Genomic DNA, 21,344 nt, shown 5'->3' on the forward strand with positions numbered 1-21,344 from the left:
GAGGTACAGGACTCGCTGTCTGTCGACTTCCCATCTCACCGGGCACCGGGCAATGGCAGATGAATGAGCCCCACGACGATTGGCCTCATGCCTCACAAAGCCACCATTTTGGCCAAGGGTCCCCGCCCATTGTTTGCCTTTGGGCCTCTCTTGTAGAGGGGGACATTCGAGCAGCAAGGACACAGGCGGTCTCACCAGAACTAGGAGGAACTCAGCTGCCCCTGTTTCCACACTGGACAATTAGAGAGCCCAAAACAACACAAAGAAATAAATACAAAATCCCAGTCTCACCAGGCAATAGCCAAGAATTTGAACGCTACCAAAGCCAAGCCTTTCAAAAATGATAATTTTAGAGGAAGAAGAGCAAACGAGTTGCCATCGATGCCTCTGCCCCGTCCAGAGTAGGTCCAGTTCAACAGACATGGAATAGCGGGTGCCCCTCTGGGGGCTGTGGTCTGGTGAGGGTTTCATCTGTCGTTCCTCTGCCTTGTCCCGAAAACATGGCCCGAATGGGGAGGACACCTTGAGGAACTCTCTCAGGTTCTTCCCAATTTTCCTCAGGATCAAAACTGGCGCCTGCGCTCATCGTGTGTCCACCGTTGACGAAGTGATGTGAAGTGTGTGTGTGTGTGTGCACATGCACGCACATGCACACACGTGCACGCACATCTCCAACACCTCCGCCAGCCTGCCTCCACCTTCTAGAAAGGAATGAAAGAGAAAACAACCCAGATGAACCCTCCATTCTCACTACTTTTCCTCCGTCTGGTCATTTTGGTTCCACTGTGGGATTTTGGGTTCCTTCCTGAGAACTACTCCCGTCATTAGCCTTTTTACCCACAGGAATCCCTTTTCTCTCTACCAGAAGTATCCAGAACCTCCCTCCCGTTTCCCTTTTCTCCTGAGGTTTCCTTGTGGCAAACTCTGCCCCCTGCCCTGAAGGGTCTCTCTCCACTGCCCGTTCACGTCTTCTGCGAGGCTTGACGTAATTAGTATTTCTGAAATGAATGTAACCTGGAGCTGTTCCATGAGCCCAAGTTCACCATAGTCTTTACTGGAACCAAAACATTATTGAAAAAGCAAATCACTTTTATTTTCCTTGAAAATACTTCATATGAACTGCATTAGAATCCTCGCTGAGAAAATATACCCAGAACTTCTAATGGGAGGAGTGATGTTACCAGGAAAAAAATAAAGAATCATAGGGTACATTGTACATTTCCATAATGAAACCTATTTTCGATTTTGTTATTTACCTCATACTATTTCATCGACTCGCATCTCCTCTCCCTGAGTTTATGAGCAGGTGGGCGTAGCCTTCTCTGCCTCCGAGGACCTTCAGGATAATGGAGCACATGTCCGGTTCTCTCCCATGAGTCCACGGTAGCAGGGTAGGGCCATGTTCAATGAGAAAAATGGGTCACCTTGGGTTCTCATATATGGTAGAGAAATAAATATTTCTGGGGTAAATAGACTAACAGTTTTTCAAATAGAAGTTGTGAAGGCTGATCTGCGTGGTGGGGTTAAAAGTGTCGTGAACTGACAGGCAGGAGATGGGATACCGATTTTTCAGCCTGAACATCCGTCAATCTTTTGTTTTCCATATTGTGGCCTCCTCGGTCCATTTACGGTCCTTGTAAATTTATTCCGCCTTCTGGACCTGTCCAAGATGCCTCCAAAATCCAGATGTTTTCATGAAGTGGCTGTACCTTTTTCTGACAATCTGTAACCACGCAACAGACAGCCAAGTGAGTGTGTCTGTCTGCCTCCAGCCCTTCCAGCTGGCTGGGCCAGCCGTTCCATTCGTCCTTCTGCTTGCTTCTCTCTCCTCTCCACGTGCAGGAGGGGAAAGGGGTGCACAAGCGTCTTGCGGGGCTGCTTGATTTGTCCCTTCAGAGAGCCCTGTCCTGGAGGCTGAGTCCTCCCCTCTGGATGGGGGGCCTTTCTAAGAGCCCTTTGCCCACAGGAGAACGAGAAGAGATGTTTCTGCTGGAAAAAATGTCAACTCTTGCCCTTTTCTGAAGTACATGCCATTGACAAGTTTAACAATAAAAAGCCGAAGTTTGCCCTCTTTTTCCCTTTGGCTTAAAAAGAGAAGAAAAGGGGTTTATTCTTTTCCTCTCCTTTCCCCCCTCGCTTTAAAATACTTGAAGGAGAAGTTATGAGCATAACAAAACTCTCATCTAGAAAATGTGTCCCAACCTGCATTGCTGGAGTGTGGCCGCTGTGCTGAGGCCCCTAGAATGCTTCTCTGCATAATGCACCTTTTCAGCGCATCATCTACCCCCTGCCGCTGACGCTCTTCTCATCGTCAGCCTTCCCCCACTGTGGCTATCCGAAGCTAACTAAGGTCTCTCACCCAGAAAAAACCTTCATAACAATTAACTGGACTCGATGGTCTTTCCTAGTGGGTATGGGTCAGGGGGCCATTTGGGGAGGAAAATGCATAGCCTCAGGGCTGTGTATACATGGGAATGGCAGAAATAATTATGAGATCATAGAGACTAATAATTTTTCAAAATAGACTTTTTGAAGGTTGTTTTTTCATGGTGGTGATAAAACATTCTTAAAAACGGTAGAAGGGCTGTGGGATGCTGGCTCTCTCTCTCCACATCTGTCTCTGCTTTGCCTTTTGCCTGTAGGTTTGACTTCTGGGTTTTTTTGGAGCCCCTATATGTTATTTCTCCATCAAAATTAAGGAGATGTCTGTATTGATAATAATTGCTCATCCCAGATCAATCCAGATGCCACGGCCATCCCTGGATTCACAGCGTGCAGCACCTGGAGCCCAGCCCAGCATCTTCAGTCAGACTTGTCTGAGCAAAGCTAGTCCGCCGCCAGCTCTGCCTTTCCCTACGCCCTAAAGCAGGATGGCCACAGTTAGCAAATGAAAACACAGGGCACCTAGTTAAAGCTGAATTTCAGATAAACAAAGAGTATATTTTTTTTACCATAAGTACACCACAAACATTGCATGAGATATACTTATGCTAAAAATAATTCATTGTTGACCTGAAATTCAAATTTCAGGCATCCACATTTTATCTGGGAACCCCTCGCTAAGGCCCTCCGACCAGCCTTCTGGCATAGACCTCCTGGGGTCCCTGGAGGACTCCATGTGATTGGAACCATACCCTGAACTTTCTTTCACATTGGATTTCACTTCTGATCCTGATGAGGTTTGGGGTTCCCGCTCAGGCCAGCCCAGTCTGCCTTGGGCCCTTCTTCCAGTTTGGTTGATTCTGGGCTGTCTGCTATTTAGACTCTTAAGTGATTACCTCTTAAGAGGGGTGGAGGCTTGTTCCCGTGGCCTGGGCACCGGGACCCCCCAATATCCCCTGTAATCAGTCCATTTTGATCTCTCTCTCTCTGTTTCTTCACTTCTCTTTGTGTCTCTGCCTGAAGCCTCTCAGCGGGGCGCCTCGGCCAGAGGAGAGCTGGGTGGGAGGGGGTGGGGATGCTCCAGGGCCTTCCCCCACTATTTCACCAATGAAGAAAGGCCACCGTCACTGTCTTTCTTTTCAAAGCTAAACTATGGAAAGAAAGGGGTTAATTTTCTCTTCTCTTTGAAATTCGTGAGGGAGAAAGCATCAGTACCACTCTGCTCAGAAAATGCACTCAGACACCGTAATCAGTGGAGCTGCGATCTTATGTACATTTCTACTCTAAAACCTATTTTAAATTTTATCATCTACCGCATGCTATTTCATCTCCTCTCGTCCTCTCCCCCTTGTATTTATTAGAGGCTGGCTATGGATTTCTGTCCCTGAGAGCACCTTCCTAACAATGAAGTGTACTTGGCAGTCGCTCACGGTGAATAAGGATTGGAGGATATTCTGCAAGGAAAATGGATAGCCTTGTTTCCTCTGTATGAGAGAAATATTTGAGGTAAAATAGACTAATAATTTCTCAAAGTAGAAGTTTTGAGGGTTGCTTTTGCATAGAGAAGTTGGAAACTCCTTGAAGTGATAGAAAGCGTGTGGGATATTATAATTATTGTTATTTCCCGCCCTGGCAGGCCGCCGCGGGTTTTCTCTTTCCGTGTGCCAGCATCCTTCGAGGTTCAAGGCCACTTCATGTTTTTCTTCTGCTTTCTCCACACTGACTTTTTTTGATTTTCATGAGGGGTCTGAGAGAGAAAGCCTCCCAGAACCCACTCTCAGTGCTTCCAGCCCTCATTCTTTGATGGATGTTCATGCAATTTTCTCATTATTTTTCTGTCAGCATTCACAGAAACAGTGTAAAGTACTTTATTTCAAAGCCATTATGTTAGTTTACTCCATAATAATCTAAGCTGTGTATTCCTTTTCTGATTTGAATTTAGTAATAACATATTTTTAAAGATAAGTCGAAAAGATTTCCTGAATAAATTTTCGATGACAACTGCTTAAGGTTCAGTTTTTTCCCCTCCTTTAATCTCTCTTATTGGACCGCGGGTTTATCTACTTGATTTAGTTATCATTTCTTTCTGCACACTTTTAAAACAGACCCTGTGACTTCTCTTGGGAGAAAATTTCAGAGCGGTAATCTTATTGAACTAGCTGTCTTTCATTCAAGAAAATTCAAGAAACCGAGCAGAGAGCTGTGTGGTAAGGTGCGCCAATGCCCCCAACCCAACCCCTGCCCAAGACCACCCCCAGGGATGATACCAGGAACTGCTTGAAGGCAAGAGTTTCTGAAAATTCTCTTCTCTCCCTCTTGTAAGGTTTGCATATTTTAAATTCTGTTCTTTCCACAACCCCTCAGCTTCTGGATATAATTTGTGCATAATTGTGTATCCTCCTCAAGATTCATCTCCCTCTTCCTTCTCCACCCTTTCTTCAGGTGGAATTTTCTGGGTGTCTGATGTTTACACTTTTCCAGACGAGAGTTAAGGGGCCCCTCCCATTTTCTGTCAGATCGTGGATTTCTTTTCCTGTATTGCTTTGGAACTGCAAAACAGATTCTTCTCACCGATGGTAGTGTAGAAATCTTCAGGAAAGATGTAAAGATTTTTTAAATGCCTCAAAGTGTGGACTTTCTAGATGGTCCCAATATGTCAGTTGCTGTTCTAAAAAAAAAATGTAAAAATCAGATTTCTTAGTTTGGTAGGATTAAAAATTATTTCTGGTGCAGTATTCTTTCCGTGATATGGCATTGGTGGTCTTGCCTGTATTTTCAGGTAAGCTTTTGGTTGTGTATGTAACTGAACTTTAAAATTTCCGGTGCGTTTTATCGGACTGATTCAATTTAGAGGAAGATAAAGGGTGCTGCTCTGAGGCTAGGAGATAGTTTTTGAGGTAAAAAAAAAAAAAAAAAAGTCCTGTAATTCAAGTTTCACATCATAAAAGACAGGATTTCTAAAGCTGGCATGAGGACAAAAGAGTGGCTTCATTGAATTCTGTAAGAATTTGGTCCCTTTTCCTGTTCTTCCTCTTCTCCCCTTTGTTGCCGCGTCTCAGCTTCCGAGTTACTCATCGCCTTGAAGTTCAAGTCTCTGAGGTCTCCACCAGCAGGGCAGAGCCAGCTCTTGATATTTTATTCCCTGCTTCGGTCGGAAAGAACTCATGACCATCCTCCCTTATTTTCTATCTGGATCCATAGAAACCACGGAGAGGGTTTTGCTCAAAAAACACTCGTTGAGTCGCGTTGCCTCAGGATGACGGTTACAGAAGCACACTTTCTTTTGAGCTAGAAATCTTGAGAAAAGACGAAGCCCAGATGAAAGTATTTCAATTACGGCATAGTCCACCCAGCCGTGTTTCTCTTATTATGAAGAAAACCACACTTATAAAATAAGCCAGAAAGCATACATTCTCGAGTAAATTTTGGTATGAAAGTTTTTAAAGAGTATTTTGGGGCCACCTTTATTCTTTTCCCTTTATCTCAGTCCTCTTGCTCCTAAATGATATGTAAGAAAAATGCTATTGAATTCTGTGTGTGTACAAGATTTGACGTTACTGAAATATTTTAAACTGGCTTTCCCACTAACGTTGTTTAAAAGAAACATCTGAGTGGGAGAAAGTTTTCAGCTTTCGAAACGCTTGCCTTTCCTCAAGAAAGCCAAAGGGAACTTTGGTGGCAGGTGTTCTGAGGTAAAAAAGAAAATACCCAAGTACCACACAGGATAGAAGATCTGAACTCGCCGTGAAAACAGGACAGTGTTTCCTCATCCCCTTTTCCTGGTTTTCTTGTCAAACTGAGTTTTCCTAGTCTGTAGTTTGGGTTGGAGGGGAGAGCCGCGTTCTCCCTAACATTGATCGTTTCACAGAGGCTGGACCTGGAATGTTCTCTTTCCTAAGTTGATCGGAAAACCAAAATTGATGAGACCAACTCCAGTATTCTCTTTCTTGCCTTTGCTTCCTGTTTGAAATTAGTCTGTTTTTTCCCTTATCAGGAATAATTAAGGAGAAAAGGCAAGAGCTTTCTTCCCAGCTATTATCCTTGAAATGGATCAATTTCGTCTTTTTAAGGATACAAATCTTGAGGAAAAATGAGCTCTCTCAAATACCTCAATTATATTTTGAGAAATGAACTGTCTTTTACAGACTCATTTAGTAATGAAAAACATTGAAAATAATAATTCAAAGAGTAGATACTCTTGATTTCAATCTTGGCATTATTGATTTCAAATGGTATTTTCAATAATTATATTTTTTTTCCCTTTCACCTCCTGTCCGCATAATGCTCTCTCCATTTTAGGTACCTGCTTATGGTCTGGGCACAAACTTTTAACTTAAAGATTGATTTTAAACATCACTTTCTACTAAACATCTTTCAGAGGAAAAAAAAATTCTCTGAGAGGCAAATCTTAAATTGATCGCCTTTCATCAAAGAAATAGAAAGGAAATGCGTGCCACTAAGAAAAGTCGTTTCTGAGATAATATACTAAGAGAGAAACTTTCAGAAAATTGCATTAGGAGAAAGAAATACTCTGGCACGTAGTGAGATTTTGATATACGTGTTTTTCTGTCCTTCTGATGGGTCTTTCAACTGTGTTTTCTCTGAAGAACTGGGTTGAGACTTCATCATATCGGCTCTCCTTGGACAGTTTTGTGAGGTGACAATTTTAGTGATTTCTCAGGCTGGTCACTTCTGACTCGAGCCAGATTAGTTGTCCTTGTGGTATGATTCATAACCCATCTCCTTTGTGGCGTTTCCCACAATACCAATCATTGTATAATTATGTCCTCATTTTCTTCTCTTCAGCCACCTGTACACGACATCAGCTAGGTACAATTAAGCTTCTTAAAGCATTAACAATAAACCCTTTTTTAATTCCAGGGTGAGGAGGACTCTTCTATCCTTTCTTCCTTCTTGTCTCATTTACTTTCTCACTGGAATCTCTTCTTTTGAATTCTGTACATAGCTAAGCTTTTAAGTGACTGAAATATTTTAACTGGATTTTTTTTTTCACTCACACAGTTTAGGGAAAATTCCTCTGGGGCTAACATTATCAAAGCAGCTGTCTTTCATTGAAAAAATAGAAAGGTAAAGAGAACATCTCTGACAGGTACTTTGTGAGATAAAAGGTTTACCTAATCGTGCTGAAGAGGTAGGACAGCTGAATATTATGTGAGCATGGTGATGTAATTCTCTGAAATTAAGTGGATTAGAATTTCTTTTTTCTTTTTAGCCTTTAAGCTTCTGTTGGTCGGCCACGAGTGGACTGGGAGAGGTGCGGCTGGGGAGACGAGCTTGGTGTTGCTCGTACCCTGCTCTCTCTGTCACAAATCACCTCATAATGTTTTCCTAAGAGAAACAAAATGGCAGCCTGAACTCCAGGGTTCCCTCTTCCGTGAACTCCCTCCCCGCTTCTCTGACTAGAGCTAATGGCTCTGTACCATTATTTTTCCTGTCAGAATTAATGGGGAGATATTCTTTTCCTAAAGCCATTAGTTAAGTAATATTGCTTACAGAATTGCTGAAACAGGATAACACCTCCTTCTCCAGGATGTAAATCTTAAGAAATGATGAGCCAATTGCTTAAACACATCAATTATATTCCAAAGCCTGAACTTTTTTCTCTACAATTTTCATTTAGAGTTAAAAGTTTGAAGGTAATGATCCATAAAGTAGGTTCTCTTGATTCAGTTTTGGCACTAAATAATTCAAATAATATTAGTGATTTTTTTGTTCTTCACTTAGTTTTTCTTTTTCCTCACAATTTGTCCTCTCTTTATTCAGGGTGCATTCACTTATTGTCTGAGCATGATTAAAGTTTCATCTTACCAAAAGATTTTAAGCATACTTGCCCATTAAATATGTTTTTTGGGAGAAAATGGTAAGTGAAGTGTTCTCAAACTGATTGCCTTTCATCAAAGAAAGAGAAGAGAAATGCGAACCACGGAGAAAAGTGGTTTCTGAAAAAAGAGATTGGAAAATGATTGCTCAGTAGAGGCAAAATTTTAAAAAAGTGAGGTTAGTACAGAAATATTCCAGATTTGGTTAGAGGTGGAAAAATATATTTTTCTCTTCCTTTTGTGAGTCTCTCAACTTTTCTCTGGGTGAGAAACTAAACTTTTGTTACCAGGGCGTGAGGATTCCCCTCCCTCAGCAGCAGCGTGTTCTGACTGAGCCGGCCTGACCACTGCTTCGCACGAGCATGCTCGGGTGTGCTCTAGGGCTTCTCCTCATTATTTTCAATCTGAATTTTAGAGCCAATGTCATTATTTGTCTCTTATTTTTCTTTCAAACTAATAAAGCAATACCAAGCCTGTGGCAACAAAGAAAGCAACATCGACGTGTCCAAGAAAAGCTTGGCAATTCCCTGCCTCATGGCCCCTCGAGGCTGCCAGAACTAGGTTGACTTTCCTTCTGCACCCTTGTCCACATACATACAAATATGGACAGACACTTTATGCTATTGTTATTGTTTTTGTTTTTTCACACAAATAAATCATACTATATGTAGGAATCTGCAACTCTTTTCTTCTTATATATCTTTTATATAACCTAGAGTTACATAAAAGATATATAAGATATATATAGATAGATATATATGTATAAAGATATATAAAAGTTATATAACCTAGAGTTATATATATAGGCCTAGAGCCTATATTCTAGATAGGTTAATAATGCCATAAAATCCCGCAGGATAGCTGTACCATAACGATTTATTCAGCCCTTCCCCTGTTCATGGACATTCCTGTTGATTGCTATTGTTCTCCTCCCACAACTTACGGTGCATCAGTTGCTCAGTTTCCCAAAGAGCTATTGCTGGAGCATGCATGTTTTATAATTATATATTTCATTTTTTAAGATACTACCAAATTACTTTGCAGGAACAAGTTTCCTCTCCCATAAATAGTTTTTTAACAGTATTTTTTAAAAGAAACTTTGCTTCAGCAGAAGAGCGAAGGCTGAAGTCTCGCCATCATAGTGGGCACACTGAGCTTCTTGATTAACAAGGGGTCACAAGAGGCCTCTCCACAGCACATTCGGACCACAGGGACGGAGGTCAGCACAGTGCTGTTGTTCGAAAATTAATTTGTTATCAGTGTTTAAAAATACATGGGGGCCGGCCCTGTGGTCTAGTGGTTAAGTTCGACATGCTCTACTTCGGTAGCCCGGGTTTGTGGGTTTGGATCCTGGGTGCAGACCTACACCACCTGTCAGTCAGCCATGCTGTGGTGGCGACCCACATATAAAATAGAGGGAGACTGGCAACAGGTATTAGCTCAGGGCTAATCTTCCTTAGCAAAAAACCAAAACAAAACAAAACACATCGAATCCAGAATTCTGACTTCTCTTGGAAAACCGGACCCTTGTTCCTTCAGGGTCTCAGTCCAGGGAGCTGAGGGTCAGCTGTACCCTTAAGTTTGGACGTACCCTCCATTCATCACAGTCCCACCCACTGTCAACTTCCCTCGTTTAGGTTATTCATCTGGTTATTTGTAGCATTGAAGTTTGTGATTCTTGGTTTAAACCAGGGTTTCTCAATCATGGGCCTGCTGACCTTTGGAGGCGGGTCGCTCTGGGAGGTGGGTCAGCCTGTGCACTGCAGGGTGCTAAGCAGCGTTCCCGGTGCCCACCCCCTACTCCTGCCAAGTCAGGACAACCGCACAGTCCCAGGACATCACCCCCGTTGAGAACCACTGAATTAAATAGATCCACAAATCCCATTTTCCTCAGCAGATTTCTCGACAAACTTTTCCGAGAGTGTCTGTGAGCCGTGTTCACGATTTCTCGTTATTCTGCAGGCTTCCGTTTCGCTTTATGAAGGAATCTTGTTGAATTCTGTGCACAACCAAGCTTTAAAGTGACTGAAATATTTCAAACCAGCCGCCATTCACCGAGTTTAGAGAAAATCTCTGAGAGGAGAAAGTGATCAAAACACTTTCCTTTCATCTCAGGAAGACCGCGGGGGAGAGGGCCGTGGTTACAGGTGTTTTCTGCGGTAAAAGCTTTGCCTAATTACACGCCCACAAAAGGGACCATTTCTAAACCCTCATGAAGAGCCTGGAACAAGTGCCCGGAATGGCTGCCGCCTTTGTTCCCTCGGTTCTCTCTCGAGGGGGTGTCCTTTGTGAGTCCCTCCTGGCCTCGGTGGCTGGCCTCCGGCTCCCTGTTCTCACACGGCTCTCCTCAGCTGCCTTACAGAGTGTCGGGAAGGATCTGGAAGGTTGGGGGCTGGGCTCTCCAGGGCTCCTCTCCCCCTTTGCCGTCTCTCTCCTTCTCTGACAGGAGCTAATGACTTCCCTACATCTTTTCTCATTAGAATTAATAGAGAAGTATTAATTCTTTCCTTAAAGCTATTAGTTAAGTCATAGTGCTCTGAAATTGCTGAAACAGAATAATTTCTCCTTCATTCTAGGGTGTAAATCTTGAGAAAAGATGAGAAGCTGTTGCAAGTATATCAATTATGTCCCAGGGAAGAGACCCGCATAGACAATTTTCATTTAACAACTAGAAACTTCTAAAATAATGATACATAAGGTGGATTTGCTAGGCTCAGTCTCCGCATTGAATGTTTCAAATGGCATTTCTTTTGTCATCTCTTTTCCTGACGTGAATTCCTAAGCCTATTTTTGCTCTGTATTTGAGAGTCACGCTCTTGTTGTCTGGGCACGGTAAAACTTTTCATTTAAAGCAAGATTTTAGACACCACTTTGCACTAAACATGGTTCCGGTGAAGAATTTCTGTGTGGTAAGAGCTCCTGTCGTGTTGCTTTTCATCAAAGAAATAGAAAAGAGAGGAAAGCCACTCAGAAAAGTGGTTTCTGAAATAAAAGATTTGTTTGTGATTACTTAGAAGCAAACTTTCAAGAGGCCGCCTCAGGATACTACGGAAGTACCGTGTGGAGGCTGCGCTCCATGAGCATGGTTTCCGGTCCCCCCTGGGGTGCCTCTCCGCCTGTGCAACTGACGTCTGAGGCTGCTTCTCGCTGCTCGCTGCCCACCCACTTCTGATCGTTTTCTCGTTAGAATCGATGTCCTCCCGCCTCTGCCCGAGAGAAAGAAAGCCTCTTTCTTCCTGCATTTTTAGCCATATATATCTTTTTCTATAGAGGTTTTGTAAACAAAAATTGTAAAGGGATTGTGGAAATGAATTTAGTTACAAAAAAATTTATTGCAATGTCTGACATGAAATAGAGCCTTCGAAAATATTGGTTGAATAATTACATGAATGAATGATTCAGACTCAGTAGGGAGAAAAGCAGCCAGGACAGTGTAATGTGGAATGATTTTACAGTACGTGGGGTTTCCCTTTTTCCCACAGCTATAGGTGGGGTGGGGGGGCCGTTTTGCCATCTCATAGCACCCTTGCTTTTTCCTTCACGGTATTTGCTACATTTGCTCGGTGAATTTTTTTGGTGCAATTATTTGCTGACTGAATTTCTCCCCCTTTAGACCATGATTTCCACGAGAGCGCGTCTGCCTCTTTTGCGTCTGAATAAATTGCCTGTGTTTAGGAGAGCATATTGGTTGTGCTCGGTACTCAGTGAATATGGGCTCAATAAATATTTAGGCTCAATAACATGGGCTCAAAAATGTGCTCGAAAATACAGACTCAAAAAAGTGGACTCAACAAATATTTGAACAAATGCACAAATAACTGCCCACATAGTGATTACTTTGAGTTCTGCCTAGTGTTCCTTAAGTAATTGCAGATTTTAATTGCTAGCACATTATGCATCCTTCAATGGCTGGAATGCTTCTACGTGATTTAATCTCTGATCAATTAATAGTCTAGGAGATTACTCCCACGTTCCTGTTTACACTTACAGCTTGCTTAGAAGTCCTACGTGGTAGACTCATTTTTACCCTTTCCTTATAATTCAGAGTCTTTGGACTCCAAATTAATGGAGTTTTCGGCGTACTGGGGCAACTGAACGAAACGTATCCAATTACTTACATTTTCAGATAATGATATTTGAATAATATGTCTATTAGCATTTTAATAAGGCCTGGGAATCAGACAGCTGGGAGAAGGTTTGGCATTAAAAATGTCTACAGTTATGTTGGAAGTTTCATCATATTGTTTCTTTACTCCATTTTCTTTCTAATTATTTTACAGTTTCCTATAGCCTTTTCAAGATGGCTAAATTTAAATTTGCTGCAACACTTTCAACAGTCTCCTCCTCTCTAAACGAGGTTTGGCAATTATTTCTGAGGGAAATTATTAAAAACGCAGCCTTTAATCAGGAGGAGAACAGAACGGCTCTCAGAACTGTGATGACATGGTTTCTCTAATAAGACTCACATAATTGCGTAAGAGCAGTCGGATTTCTGAAGATTGCATTAAGACGGTGGAATCCGTAATTTCTGAAGAGGTAGGAAGTGATTCATACAGTGATGCTAAACCCTAAACAGGATCACATTCTGTGCTTTAATATTCAGCCAGGGCATGACTTACTTTTTGAAAAGGGCCATTCATTTAAAAGCAAGTTAGCATCCTTCTTCAATAATCCAAATTAGTTTAACACACTTCAGTGACATTATTTGGGCATTTTTCACAATTATTAAAGATAATTCAGTTTTCTCTGTAGACTATAGGTCAGAAGCAAATTAAATCAATAGATTTTCTTGCCTGGCTCTCTCAGATGAGTCAGAAGTTATTGGCCAAACGCGCACATGGCCTTTCGTTACGTTTAAAAACCAAAACAACCTGCTGAGAAGACATTTGGCCAATCTGATTATTTTCCCTATACTAATTGGTTTTGCTTCTTCATTGAATTGAATGAATTGCCTGGTTGTTTTGTCACCGTGGGGACACAGCTTAATCCGCTTAGAGCGAGGCGCTTGTGCTTGGTCAGCTCCGGGACACTGGAGACGTTTATCATCGTTATTATCTTTTGATGATTTTTCATGGGTGAGAATGAAAACATATCTTGAATCCATCCATTTTCTCCATTTCTATGCCCACTGTCCTAGCCAAGCCATCTCATCTGTCCCCAGACGACCTTGGTAGCCTTGTAACTGGTCTTCCCACCTCTCTTCTCTCTGCCCCCAATTCCATCTCCAGATAGTAGCAACAATCATCTTTAAAAGATAGATTGCCTGCTGACCACGCTGGCTTCTTCACAACAAATGCAGAAGAAAATCTAAACCCCACCCATGGCTGCCTGCACCCTTCTGGGCCTGGGCCCCAGTTGGCTTCCTGACATTTATTCTGCTGTCTGCTCCCTGCTCTCCACCCTCCTTCCACACTGGCCTCCACTGGTTCCTTAATCCCCCCAGCTCTTCCCACCTCGGGACCGCTGCACCTGTTCCTCGTTTGTCTGGAGTGGCCTGGGTGGGCAGGTTCTTTCCCATCCTGAAGCTCTCCTTTCAGGTGTCACCTTTTCAGAGAAGCCTTCTTCAATTCTGTACAACAGCTACCCGTCCCCCATTACTCTCTGTACTGTACTCTTTATTTGTTCTTGCTTTCTGGAATACCCCCTGTTTATCCTCCGTCTCTGGAATACCCTCAGTTATCTTTACTCCCTGTGATCAATATGTTTATTTCCTTCATGACCCCTGTCACAACCTGACATCATCTTATCTATCAGTTTACTTGTCTTTCTTTCTCCTCCCTGTTGGAGCAAAAGCTCTTGAGGGTCAGAGCTCCTCTGTCTTGTTCTTCTCCAACTCCTCAGGGTCGAGCATGGTGCCTGGTTCGTTGACATATTTGTGTAGCAAACGAATGGAATACTAAAAGCCTGGTTCTGTGTCATTAGACAATCCCGATATGCAGGTGCTCAAGTGAATATTGTATTAATGGAAAAATCATTCCTTCCTTTTCCAAACTGTTGCACTTCTATAGATTTTCGAAGTTCATTTGCTCGGGATTAGTGCACTTGATATTCTTGTCACCTCCCCCAAGACAAAAGAGCAAGTCTGCTCTTTCAGCTCAAGACGGAGGACAGAACACATTTGCTTACCTCCGCTTTCCTCTAAAATCCCAGGACAAGTTAGTAAAAGTGTATGTTTGTAATGCACAGGTCCACAAGGACAAAATGACTGGAGAAGAAAGGATGCCATCATTGTGGAGGCTGGAATGCAGAGGTGGAGTGGTAACTGATTTAGCAGACCCAAGAGAACTTAATCCTGATTGAACAGTGGATAAAGCCCTAAAAACTCAGAAATTCATGGTATCAGGTGGGGCTGAAAACAGGAAGATTGGTTGAAAGACTAAGCAGCATCAGACCCTTCAAATCTCCTTCTCCTCAGAGTGTGGTCACTTCCCTTGCTCTCTTCCCACAGGGTACCAGGGGCTTGTTCTCTGCAGAGCATCAAAAATGCTAGGGACACCAGGCACAGGTGGTTCAGCAGGGAGTGAGGGGACCCTAGTGAAGACAGAGGGTGTAACCTGACGGTTAACACTGCATATTGAGCCCCTGATTCTCGACCCCAATGTAGACTCCAGAATGCTGGCAGCCTGGCTTATACTTTCCCGGTAGGAGGCTGGAGGACACCTTGTGTAGAAGGCAGTGAGTCTGTGTGGAGACCAGAAGAGAGTTACTTCAGGGTTTCCCACTTAAACAGGGTGTCCAGATAACCCTGCAGGGCGGCCCACGGTTGACAAATTGCACTTGTGAAGAGCTCCCAACCAGCTTTTTAGTGCCTCTTGCTGAAACATAGGTAGGTAGATAAGATTGCTGGATATCTCAGGAAAGCCTTTCGTTGAAAGAGAAAGATGAAAACCAACAGAAACAAAGGAACTTAGAAGAAATAGAGACTGTGTAAGGAGAGGCAAACGGTGGCAGTAACAACAGTAACAGCAGACTCGTATCGCCAGAGATGTGAGAGAACATGCGGGAGCTATGAAATAATAACAGGATGCCATAAGGAAGGAATAAATAATAATAATAATGGGCTCTTAGAAATTAACAACATGATAGCAGAAATAGAAACATATGATTTGGAATATAAAGTTGAAAAAATTCCCTGAAAAGTAAAATAATAAGACAAAGGGATAGAAGATAGGAGAGAAAAGATAAGAAAAATAGAGGATCAGGCCAGCAGGTCCAATAACCCAATAAGAGAAGTTCTAGAAAGAGACAAAGACAAAATATAAGGAAAAAAAAAATCAAAGGAATACCATATTTTTCCTAAACCGAAGGACATGATTCAGATTGAAAGGGCCCAATGAGTGCTCAGACAATGAATGAAAATAGACCATGGACCATGGTGACAGTGGAACAAAGAGGAGCCTAGGAGCTTCCAAAGAAAGACAAAAGGGTTGCACTCAAAGGATCATGAGTCATAAACCACCTTGGCTCCAGACTTCTCAACAACTAGAACTCAGTGGAGCCGTGTCTTCAGTTCTGAAGGAAAATGAATTCCAATTCAGAATGTTATACCCAGACAAGTGGCCAATTAAAGTTTAAACAATTTTATTTCACCCACCCTTTCTCACGAAGCTACCAGAGGCTTTGCGTTAGAAAAACAAGAGAGTCAACCAAGGAAAAAGAAATGTGGGAGTCTAGGAACCAAGAAGGTGAAAAGAATTGCCAGGATGGGGTGGAGGGAGATCCAGGGACACAGCCATGCATTGGGCCAGGGAGCAGCAGTCCATTGGGAGCAGGTCAGAAAGTTCCAAGAGAGATATTTCTAAGGAAATGAGGCAAATTGAGAAGGAGTTTGGAGGATGATTTTAGTGATAAGTCCGTAGAAAACTAAACAAAAGAAAAAAACAAAGTAATTATTAACTCCAAGGGAAACAGTGTTGGCAAGAAAGACAATGTAATCATAGTATACTACATGACTTGGGTGAAAAATGTGGTCCAGAACATAATAGTGAAAGCACTGAGTATTCTAAACAAATTATGACATCATAGTGATGGAACTGTTGAGGGGCTAGGGGGCTGCGCAGTGCGTCCACCTGTGGGGATGATGAAGGCTGCGGACGAGGGCAACTCATCCTCGACCCTCCCCTCCCCTCATCAGAAGTCATAAGCTCTCCTCAAAGTGAAAAAAAGAAATCGAGCAGTAATGCTGTAAGTGTGTTATTAGGAGTGAAGGAGATAAATATTAAAAGAACCCGAAGTGGGAAGAAATGAGTGTGTGGGCAGGTGTTGCTGTTTTTCTTCGTCAGTACTAAGGTTTGACTTTTTAAAACTCTGTTCATATGTAACGTTAATCCAAATGAAAGCAGATTTAAAAGTGGGTCTAATGCTTTTCTCTGGTGACAAAGCCGTTCTGGAATGTTTTTCTGATCTCATCTAATGATAGCATCTACTCTCTGAAATCCTTTGGTCCTTTTGACCTGTATCCCAAGCCAATATGGTAAGATGGAGGAGAGAGTAAGGGTGAGGGATGAGGGAAAGGCAGCTGTTCCCTTGAAAGGGAGATGCTGTTTGTGCATGTTGCCAAAGGTGCACCTTGGCCGCCCCTCTCCCCATACAAATCACAGCAATAACCACCACAAAACAGCAGCCAAGCAAAAACCAATCCCCTCCTGCTGCCCGCTGTTCTGGTGGAGACCACGACACCATGCAGAACACAGAGGGAAATTTCTCCTCTCGGTTCCTGGTTGTACGTCCAGAGAATGCAAGCCAATCTAAAATGAACCTAACGATGTGGCCAGGAAGATGACTCTGACAAAAAAGAGCCACTTGAAGTATTTTTTTAAATATACGTAATTTAGGGATTTTTCTGCCTTGGTAATGGGTTTTGCCATTTCTTTCCTTAGTAGAAATGGAGACATTTTATTTGACTGTGTGAATTGATTCAAGGTAAATTGAGTTCTCGTACATACCATGTGAGATGTGGGTTAATGAACTCAGAGCTGGTCGTGAAGACACAGATAAACTCCTGGGAAATTACTATTTGCTGAGTTCATAATTTCAGGTGTATATAAATGTGCCTTCCTCCTTTCAGGTGTAAATCTGCAAGGGGAGCCATCTTATGCCGTCTCAGAATTGTCTCTTCGTTGTGGAAACGGAGAGGAGGAGGAGGATGGCGGTGGACAAATCTCAGGAAGCTTCTCTCCTGACATAAGTTCAAGGACTGCCGAGGAAACAGAGGAAACAACCGTGAAGGTGGGAATTCTGATTCCGAGCTGTCTCTGCCTGTCTGTTTTCTAGATTTATGCCTCTCCTTTCGTGTTGGTGTCCAGTGTGGCAGAACTTGCTCCAAGCTCCCGTTGAAGTTTCCTGGCACAGAAAGCCTGTTAGGCAGACACATCCCTCCAACTCTTCTGTACTGAGAGGATAGGCGATTGGCTGTGAAACTGTAGGAATGATCTGACGGATTATTAAAAATCCTAGCTACATTATTAATTCATATCTGAATAGAATAGAGATGTTCAAGCTGCAGATGTCACTGTGACATGACATCACCACTAGGTAGACCGGGGGCACTACATGTCAAAAAATATGAAAATCCTAATCCAGACCACATTTTTAAAAATGCTAATCTGGAAAAACTTAAATGCACAGTCCTATGAAATAGCATGTCTGCCTCAAGAGCAGTGGCAACTTAAAATTGGATGCTCAGAACTGGTTGGAAAATTGAATGATTTGATTTTTCACAAAGCAGATAAAAACACATAGAAATCTCAGTAAGCTATTTTGTGTCAACAGGAAACTTTATTCAAGTTAATGCATCAATTAGTTATTAATGGAAACTGACTGGGAACATCATATTGAGTCCACGCCAGGTGAAGAATCATTAGGACCTCAGGACCTTGTTTTCATTGAGGATCATGTTTCTGACCACAAGCTTTTTGTACCAATTAACCTTTTTTCCCCTCATTTATTTTCCTTTGCACTTTTTCCAGGCTATTTCTCCATCTGCTGGTGAGCACGGTGACTGTTGTCCTCAGAACACTGCTGTTGGGTCAGGATTATCTGTGCAATCCGATTCCCGCATGGCAGTGGCTAACGACAGCCTGCTGTCCTGTGGCAAAGGTCTTGACATGGGATTGCTCGAGCTTCAGCTCCTGCCCTCTCAGGAGCAAGTCTCAGTAGACCCCAAACTGTGCGTTTTCTTGGATGCTCAAGAGCCTTCTTCCTTGGAGTCCAAAGGAACATCTCCCCGCCATGATGTTGCTACCTCTGTGGCCGCCACTTGTACTTCTGTCGGGGCAAGAGCAGGTGACACAACCCTGGGAATTCACAGTGCAGAGCCACAAGACTACAGCCAGGCTGCAGGAGAGACTCTGACACAGAGCTCCCCAGACAGAAAAGCCAGAGCAGAGGGCATATCACCATCACTCTTGCCAGGGAAATCTTCATCTGGACAAAGAATTTCAGGTTCAGTTCCATTGGGTTCAACTGGAAAAACTCATCTTGAAATACCAGCTTCAGGACCAGACTCAACTAGCTCACCCCAAGAGGAAGGGAGACACAAGACATCTTTTCCTTCCAGGGGGCAGTACGAGTGTGGGGAAATGGTTGTCTCCTGCCCTCCTATAGGAAAGGACAGTGGGAAATGTCAAGTGTCTGGATTAATCACTCTGAAAGATTGCGTGGTTCCTTTTAACCCAGGGCAGCCCACAGAATTCCCTGAAGCCCCTTTGAAAACAATCAGGAAGAGGAGTTTGGAAGGAATGAGAAAGCAAACTCGAGTGGAATTCAGCGACACCAGCAGTGATGACGAAGACCGATTAGTGATAGAAATATGAAGCTTCCAGAGAAAGACCGCTTCTACAGTCAAAGACTGGTGATGCTTCACAAGGGAATGTCAAGCTGGCAGGAGAACTGAACTCTATCCGTGAAGCACCTGCAGATTAGGAAAGCCATTTTGGGTTCTTCCCAAGACATCCCCAGCCAACTTTGAACCCCCAACTCAGCCTCATCATTCCCCAGATCCCCTGGGCCACACCCCGCTGGTGTTCACATGGTGCCAGGCAGGGCAAAGGTGACAAGGAAGCAAAGTCTAAGAATGCTCAACACACAGTGACTGTGGCTTGATTCCCAGTCATGTCCTCTGCATCGGTTTCCCACTGTCTCACCCAGTAAAATGGCATTAACCGAGAAAGCCATAATCAACACATTTATGAACAAGTGAACCCCTCAGAGCCAACGCAACCGACTTCCTCCATTAGTGAGCTGAGGGTTTCCTTCAAAGGTGTGGGCATACTTGGGATAACTGGGGTAGCTTGTAGAGGAGACGAGGCGTGAATTGGGCATCAAGATACTTCTGTTCACTCTGGAGACAAAATCCAGATTAATTCAAAAACTGAAGTTTGGTCAGAATAATTTGCCTCCTTAGTGGAAGTTGTAAATATCCTTCAAAATGCCTATAATCTGGTGAAATGCTGATTATTTGTAAATGTTGCACAAATGGTCAATGCCTACATATGATACAATGACACAAGCATGTACCGTTCCTGTGCCCGGTGCCTTGTCTGTTAAGACCTCTGAAACCCTTGGTTTTTCCAGCTCCTGCAAAGGAACGCTGTGTTAAAAGTTAATAGAAGAGTGTCTGTAATGAGTCATTTTTTGAGGGGGAAAAATTCGCTTATTTTCCTCTGATTCTTTCTGTCATATTGTGCTCTGAGCAATTTCAATTAGAGGGTTACATTTTAGTAATCTCTACAGCTTAAATTGATGCCTGTTCATCGTGACGGGAGCCTTTTAGATTTTCTCCAGAAGCTTCAAGGATACAAAACTAATTGGAGTTTTGACGCTGTTTTACATCTCAGTAATTTTATTTTGGGGGCTTGGTGTTACTTTGCTGTCAAATTAAATCAGCCCCTGTATTGTGCAAGTCAGAACAGCACAGATAAAATTCCCCAGTATTCCAAGCCAGTGCACCCCTGTGCAGAAGAAAATAGCTGATCGACGTCAGCCAACTCACTGAGCGAAGGCTCAGATTTTCTGCTTTCCTCTTCTTCTCCTTAAATGGCAGAGGAAAAACTTAAAGAGATTTACACCGCTGCGTTTCAATAAAATTTTATACTTACTTTTGGTATGATTTTGTACAATTTGAAATTTATAGATGAGCTCTTTTGGCTTAACTTTGATGTAATGATGTTCATATGACATCTTGTACTTCAAAGGCGAGGCAGCAATGCAAAACATCTCACACACATGAATATACTCTAACATGTCCTTGGCTGTGACTCAGGATGGTCAAATATCAAGTATCTTCATGTGAATTTTCCAATTTTAGGGTTATCATAGGAAACTTCAATGTGAGACCAGCTTCCCCCCAGTGACTTAGCGTATGTGTCTAGTCATTTCATATGCACTCATAAATATCCAAGTGATTTCAAGCCCAGTCAAGAAAAACATTAGAAGGGAAGTAAAAGGATGTTAGGCATTCACTTACTGCACTTTTTAAGCCAAACAAAAGTGATGTGTGATTATCTGCCACTGTAATGAGAGAGGCCATCCAGGAAAGTGATCTGAGTCCCGGCGGGAGAGAGAGTGAAGGCCTAACTTTGTCCTTAACAAGCTGAGAAATCTTAGTTGAGACGCATGCCCTGTCTGTGCCTCAGTTTCTCCAACCGAGAATGAGAGAGTTGGACAAGATGACCTGAACGTGTCTGCAGGCTCTGATCCTTGTGAGAGTGGAGGAGCTGCCCTCTGCTTTACGTATGAGGGCTCAGTGGTTCAGAGAGGGTTCCCACGTGGAGGGGTCCGACGTGCAAGAAGTTTGGGTGGGGACCTTCAGGAACTGCAGCACAAATACCTTCAGCCAGTTATTGCCATGAAGAACGCGACTCAGGGATGCTCTAAGTTCTTGGGGGTGCAGTCATAAATTTTTATAATTTGACTCATAATTAAATAGTTACAAGCAAAAACAGAACACTACCGTGTGAGTGAAAGACATGTCTGTAGGCTGAACTGGCTCCTTTGTCTTGGGAGGCACTGGTCACGGGGAGAACACTACCTTCCGGATCCTTCTCTCCTTGGTGGCTGCTGAGCTGTCAACTGGATCACTGGACCTAAGTCAGTAAGTCACAGCTCCAAATAGCACTGACC

The 21,344-nt window shown here is 43.0% G+C and overlaps 1 protein-coding gene across 3 annotated transcripts in view; it reads left to right on the top strand.

The window, feature by feature from the left end:
- ZNF831 (zinc finger protein 831) overlaps positions 1-20,319 on the top strand; it is a 106,686-nt gene extending 86,367 nt beyond the window's left edge. The window contains exons 5-7 of one of the 3 annotated variants that reach the window (XR_545797.2): positions 3,744-3,888; positions 17,290-17,450; positions 18,191-20,319. Coding sequence is in view for 1 of the 3 variants with exons in the window: in XM_070589644.1 (XP_070445745.1) it covers positions 17,290-17,450; positions 18,191-19,036 (1,007 nt within the window). In the remaining 2 variants the exon portion in view is untranslated. Of the gene's footprint in view, positions 1-3,743; positions 3,889-4,487; positions 5,281-17,289; positions 17,451-18,190 lie in introns of those variants that run through there. The other 2 variants (XR_011531249.1, XM_070589644.1) reach the window with 2 other exon arrangements.
- The last annotated feature ends 1,025 nt before the right edge of the window (positions 20,320-21,344 follow it).

The sequence above is a fragment of the Equus przewalskii genome, chromosome 21 (genome assembly GCF_037783145.1).
Source record: "Equus przewalskii isolate Varuska chromosome 21, EquPr2, whole genome shotgun sequence".
NCBI lineage: Eukaryota > Metazoa > Chordata > Mammalia > Perissodactyla > Equidae > Equus > Equus przewalskii.